At 41.8% G+C, this 6,511-nt stretch overlaps 1 protein-coding gene across 1 annotated transcript in view; it reads right to left on the bottom strand.

The window, feature by feature from the left end:
- Positions 1 to 2,140: 2,140 nt before the first annotated feature.
- CAPN9 (calpain 9) overlaps positions 2,141 to 6,511 on the bottom strand; it is a 29,055-nt gene continuing 24,684 nt past the window's right edge. The window contains exons 19-22 of the mRNA XM_074580165.1: positions 5,188 to 5,266; positions 4,393 to 4,509; positions 3,293 to 3,351; positions 2,141 to 2,474 (exon numbers count right to left, since the gene is read on the bottom strand). Coding sequence (XP_074436266.1) covers positions 2,448 to 2,474; positions 3,293 to 3,351; positions 4,393 to 4,509; positions 5,188 to 5,266 — 282 coding nt within the window. The 3' untranslated portion in view covers positions 2,141 to 2,447. The remainder of the gene's footprint in view (positions 2,475 to 3,292; positions 3,352 to 4,392; positions 4,510 to 5,187; positions 5,267 to 6,511) is intronic.

The following is a 6,511-nucleotide window of genomic DNA, read 5'->3' as shown; positions in this document are numbered from 1 at the left end:
GACTATCGTATTTGGATGGGGCTGTGAAGTCAAACAAACGTCTCTCACTCGCCCACTCAGTCACTCATACGAGCAGTATAATAGCAGACCCCAAAAAACCTCTTACTGGGGATTATATAATCCTCCATCTTCACGTGCACTTATTTCTTAGATTACCTTTCCCTTTTGAAGGTGGGCCTTACTCCAATGCAGAAAGAAAAAGGTCTAACGCGTAGGAGAAGGGGGAGCAGTTGCTGTTCTTCACCTTGATTTTAGCAAGGCTTTCAGCACAGGCACCCGTAACGTCCTTATAGCCAATGTGGTGAGACAGGGACTGTGCTGCAACAGACTCTGGGTGGCCACGGGCCAGCCCAGTTGTATGTGCAGGTTTTCTTGTCCTTAACTACCCTTACGGGCACCTCTGCTGTGGCTATGGGTGTTGTGTAAAACCCACAGTAGAACGGGGACTTGGCTCGCTGCAGCGGGCTGGCTGGCCGGGAAAGTGGCTTGATTTGTAAAGGACTCAGATGTTAGTTTTCAAATTCCTAGTGACACAGTCAGCAGGAAACGGTTCCGAGTGGGCAGAAAACACCTCAGGGAGTTTTTTTTCTTAAACGCCTGAATTTTCTTTTAAATACAGAGGAGATTTTTACCTCTGCCCCATTGTTCCCACCCCATTATGTATATCACTTTCTTATATCAATCCTGATTCCTCCAAAACTTTCCCAGCTCTGTGCAGAGGAACAGAAAGCTACACTGGAGATGCCAGGCATTAAGACATCTCTTTTCTTCTGCATAGCTTGTGAAGATTGCTACAGAAAGCAAATATATTACAACAAACTTGTATCCACATCCAAGCTTGCACAATGAACCAGTTAAGGATCTGTGATTTTGTTTCAAGTATGTGGACGAATGTTTATGGAACGGTCTAGATTTTAATCCAAACTTTCACAAATTTAGACAGCTGCCTCCAGTGCTCTCAAAAGGGCATACAATCAGCACATCTGAAAATCAATACACCTCGTGGGGCTGGGTACCTCAGTTAATCGAATACTGCAACCATTAGCTTTTGCTCAGCTGCCAGTTAGCTCCAGAGCATTTTCTGAATAGTTACAAGATTATAATTGTTAGGAAAAAAAATAAGGTAGGTATTTTAAACATCATGATGCCTGTGTTTTTTCATCGTTTGCCCTTCACCTTTACTGCAGCTTCATTTTCCTTCCAGAGGTGCTCATTAGGTAAATCTAGAGAAAACAAAACCCTGGCTGTTTCAGTGATCCTGGACAGTAGGGAATGCACGGCTATTCTAGGGCCATCTGTTCTGCTGTAAGAAAGGTTTTAGAAAACCAGTCCAGGCAGTTGATTCATTATAAAATAGACATAAGTTATGAAGATAATCATGGAAAAAAATCCTATGAAGACCTCTTAAGTCCCTGGCTGCTATTACAGTTATTTTTTAAGTCAGCACTGGCTACCCACGCCACATGAATAATACTATGTAAATCACAGATGCGAAATAGCAATAGCTTCAGAGATCAGGGCCTTACCAATGGTTACATTTAATTCATATAAAATGACTATAGTTGCTCTTCTGCAGCATGGTTGGTGTGGGACGCAATCTCAGACCGCCTGGGGAAAAATGGCCCTACACAAGAGCTCACTGTCTCAGAGGCCACGTGTTTCTCTGAAGACGAAGGGAAGTTGTGTGCAACTCTGCTGAGTCTGGCTTGTGAGACATGCTTTGGCCACAGAGCAAAGCGTGTAACAGAGAAACTTTGTTGGTAGCAGAGGAAGGACTAAGGGAAGGTGAGATGCAACAATTTTTCTCTAAATTAAATCTTTGATGCATGTCAGACCTTAGCTTAAGCATCCTTCAAAGGAAGCCTGGACCAGGGACCTGTGTCATAAATATTCAAGGATCACCTTTCATACTACAGTCCCTAGCCTTCTTTTGATTGCAGTCCATCAGACTGCAGCTCATGTGTCTATGGCAGGAGACTTGTTATGTAGCTGCACAGCATACCTGGAAACAAATTCCGAACTGAACAAAGTTTTTTACTCAACCTTATATTTTCAAAAGCACCTTACAGTAGTCTGTAGCCAAGGACCAATAAAGACTTTTAATCACTGTATGCTGTGCTGAAACTAAATACAATCCTATTTCATAAAAGCCTGTGGTCACTCAGGGACATCAGTTTCAGTCTGCTTGAGACATGTGTGCCCCATTCAAATGCCTCTTACAGTAACAAATCCAGTATCAGGCTTTACCAAAAATAAAACCAATACGTGAGCTGAATGTTGAACTCAAAACCACAACAGGGCTGGAGACCAGAAAGGCTGGGCAGCATGTGTGCTCCTCCATGCGAAAGCTCCTGGTAAAGTTTGCATGCGAAGGGGACCTCAGCTGTTGGGGCAGAAGTCTCAGCAGCAATGTCGCAAGAAACTCCCGGCATCCAAGTCAAACTTCTTCAGATGTTCATTGCCAGGTTGATGAACTAATATTGGAAGAAAGATCACCTTTAAAATAAATTATTTCAGGCCCTTCTCCCTCCCCCTCTGTTTCCCCAAATGAAAAAGAGATGTTCAAAAGCAGTGCCTGCTCTGAATTGACCACACGCAGGGAAGAGGACCTTTGCTCACTAGGATTTTACGTCCTGTCACTAAGGAGTGACCTCAGCCAGCATTTATTTCTGCGTTTGGAAGGAAGGAGGCAGAGCTCTTCAACCACTAGATGCCGATAATGGCAAGGATTTTACTTGCATCCCAGGAGTCCAAAGGGGCTCCTATGTTTGTTGTGCCAGGGAATTCATTGTGCCTTGCTCCAGGAAGCTTTGGGTTTGTGTGAAATGAGAAACAGCCCATGTGTGCAACAGGGAGGCAAAGAGAGCACAAGAAGATAACAAGCCTGTTCTGAGCAGTGCAAGAAGCAGAGGATGGACACCCATAGGAGAGGCTGATGTGAACTCCTGGGGGATTCAGGGAGCATGAAAGACGCCCCGTCACAGTCTGCTGCCCCCTTCCCCCATTGCAAGTTGGCACCCAAGGAAGGAAAAAGCAGAAAATCTAGAAAGAGTGATGGGAAGCTGTTAATATGCCACAGGGCAATCAATGAAGGAAATAGCGCAGAGGCGATGCAATCAGTGCACGCACTTTAAAATCCCAGACGTGCTGAAATCTATGGCACGCCCCCTGCGCTCTCACGGACATGAGTGTCACCTGAAGTGTTATGCAGAAACACTCTGGTTTTTACAAGAGGACAAAGCTCTAGAGAAGCCCCATCATTTTGTCAGTGTTTATGAAGCTGTGCTCATACCTCGGCTATATTCAGGTTAATGAAGACCTGGTTTGTCACACTCAGTGCTTGGAATACTCCTGAAATGAAAAACAGGACACTGGCGCTATAAATACACCTCATTCATATTCATACATCAGCTCCCCAACCCACAACGAAGGGTGGCCATGCCAAGGAGAGGGAGGGCCTGGTGTAAAGGCCCATCACTTAGGGTTGCTTGGGGGTGGTAGCTGAGCTGACAAAACAAAGTCCTTGCAAGAGGAAATGTCTCATTGACTTAAGGCCTTTGTGGAAGTCTCCCTTCAGGACTTGAATGGAAGCGGCTGTCCTGGATGTGCTCAACAGTGGGATTTGGATGATTCTCCAAAATAAAGCCAAGCAATTTGCATTTCTTTATGTGTCTTATTTAACTTTTCTCTCTCAGTAGTTTAATACTTCTATTACCACAGGTTGAACCAGGAAGCAAAGAGAATAAAACAAAAATTATCACTCAAGAAAGTTGATTTTTCTTCTTATAGAGTGAGTTGTGTTTGATTTGAATTTGGAACCACACTAATAACAACTTCAGCATGTATCCAGCAATTTTACCTATCTATCTCTACTACTTCTGCTCTGAAACAAGAGAGATCTTGTGCACAAATGAACTGATACCTAGGGTGCCTCAAGGTACAGGGAACCTTATCTTTAGCCAAAAGTGGACAGGTTATGTAAAAGGTAGAGGAGATACCTGCCCCCAAGTGTATGCCAAGTATCTCTTTGCATGAGGCACAAGCAATATTTGAAACTTGAAATTCTGTGATCCCAAATTAAGCTCATGGGCGAGCCACAAGAAAGCCTGTAACACAGACTTTGCCAGCATTCTTCACATGCCTTCTACATTGCTGCAGAGTTTATGAAGCAGCCTCTATTCACATGGGGAAATTTTCCATTAGCAGCAGAACATTTTTCACTTTACAGGAGAAAAGCCATCCTAAAAGCAAATGCTAAACACAGCTCCTTTCTGTTAGCCATTCAATGTACACACTTGATCTCAGATACTGTGCAATATGCTCAGTGGCAGCAAAAAGTGGAACTTTTTTTTCTTCAAAGGGGAAGAAATTCCAGAGGAAGAAGATACTCACGACTTGCATTCTCTAAGCGAACTAAGCAGTTCAGAAAATCATCAAATTCAATCTGTAACTGTTCGTCAGAGTATCGGAGGACAATCAGTTGCAGCAAGTAGTTGTTGAGTTGGTATCCTTCCCAAAGACACATACACAAAGGAAAAGTGAGCAACCTTGTAGGCCAGGGAGGATATCTGCCAATCTCTACTAACTAATCTTGAAAACCAGTTAATGGGAAGATACTCTATGGCACACCTTCATCCAGAATGCGATCTGACCATGAAGTTCTTTAAGCTTGCAATGAATAACATACTCTGAACAAGGAATTTTGCAGTCATTGCAGTTTCTAGTCCGTGCACTTTTTGATGTTTGCGGGACCATTCTTCCTCCTTGAAATTTGGAGGGATTTCTGTAAAACTAGGTATTTTAATAAAAATAATTTTTTATGAAGTACAAATGCACTGTCTGCTTTTCATTACAAACAGCTTACTCATTGTTCCTCTAACCCTGGAGTGGAGATGGACTCTGAAGTGGTTTGTTTCTGGGTCTAACCTTAACATGTGCAGCCCTATTGAGTTTAACAGAGTTGAACAAAAATGTAAAGATTGCTCTGACTGACTGTCTCGCAGGGTTGGGGATACATGGGGCAAAACTAGTCCACTCAATGGCCCCTCTAGGTCCTCAGGTCCTCTCTGGGATTTAGTCCTCCTCCCTGTTCAGGGGAACTCAGCCTACACAATTAGTTGCAGACCTCTTCACCCACAGCCAATCTGCCTGACAGGTTTCCCAGACAAAATGTAGTGCTTGTCTTACCTGCAGCTTTAAGAGCACTGCGAAGCTCATAGGAGGACATGGAGCCAGATTTATCAAAGTCAAACTGAAGAAAGATACTCTGTTATGAAAGGAGCACATGGAAAGTTCAGTATTTGCATCTGAAAGGCAGCCCAGATATGGCATAGAAAAGCAAGGTTTATCTCTAACTGTGTAGCATAAATGTTTAAGAGAGCTGATAAGACTTTGGTCTAGATCCAGTCTGATTTTGTAACAGAGGAGCAAATCTGGGACCCAGTTTTCATTGTCATATGAATAGTTTGTTGTGAAACTTAAATAAGTACTGCCAAACCCAAGCATTCAAAAATAGAGAGCTGCTCTTCATAAAAAATTCCATGATTTTTTAAAAAGTGGTTTTATCTGGGAAGGATGTATTTTTATTTGTCTTTTAACTCTTAACGGAGGCATGCTTTTAATCTTTTTTTTATGTTTTTCTCCATAGTCCTGAAGGCTAGAGGCAAATTATTTAACATGACATTGGGATTGTCACTTACTAGGTATAAAAGATCTAAGCATTCACATTCATGGTAAAACCAAGAGAACTGGTGCAAACAGTTTGAATTTTGACCTAAATATTAAATAATTATTAAGCTGCAGTTAAATTCATTCCTTTTAATGAGATGACAAACACAATTCTCCCTTGGAATACGAGTTATTTAGAATTGTTGTCACATTCAGATTAAAATTTTCCATCAGATATTTGTAGAAATCTTCCTACAGGATACAGGGATTTCTCAAAACCCCTTGTTAAAAAACAATGCATCTTTTGTTGAAAGAGCTATATGGCATTAATACCCAGAAAAAGCGTTTGCCATTTCTGATGGGATAGACAAGAAACAGAGAACTGCATATTTGGAATTCTTGGGTGAAGAATGAATTCACAAAAAACTATTAATGACCACGAGGAAACAATTATGATGTCTTTATTTGAATATCCAGTCTGAATATTCTGATTATGCAAGCCTGCTTATTCTTACTGCCATATACAATGGCAGGGAAATGTGTTTAAAATTAGAATCAACACTTTCCCAGACTTCAGTACAGTTGACTCCTGAGAGATCAATAATGGAAATGCAGTGACTTAGGAAATGATTGTTTCCTACTAGTCATGAATCATCACTTTCTTCTGCTGTACAACAGCGGTAATGGAAACTCCTTAAGTTTCATTTTGATTGGCTTCCTTATTAGTGCCCATTGCATTCTTTATCCCAAACACAGTTGATTTGCTTATGAAAATCTCTGTTATTTGCAGAAAAACCATTATGGTTTAGCATCATGGAAAGCTAAGAATGTCTTTGACCATCCA

Source organism: Larus michahellis, chromosome 3 (assembly GCF_964199755.1).
Source record: "Larus michahellis chromosome 3, bLarMic1.1, whole genome shotgun sequence".
Taxonomy (NCBI): Eukaryota; Metazoa; Chordata; class Aves; order Charadriiformes; family Laridae; genus Larus; species Larus michahellis.
The sequence above is the reverse complement of the archived record's forward strand: the minus strand, read 5'-3'. Positions and strand labels throughout refer to the sequence as shown.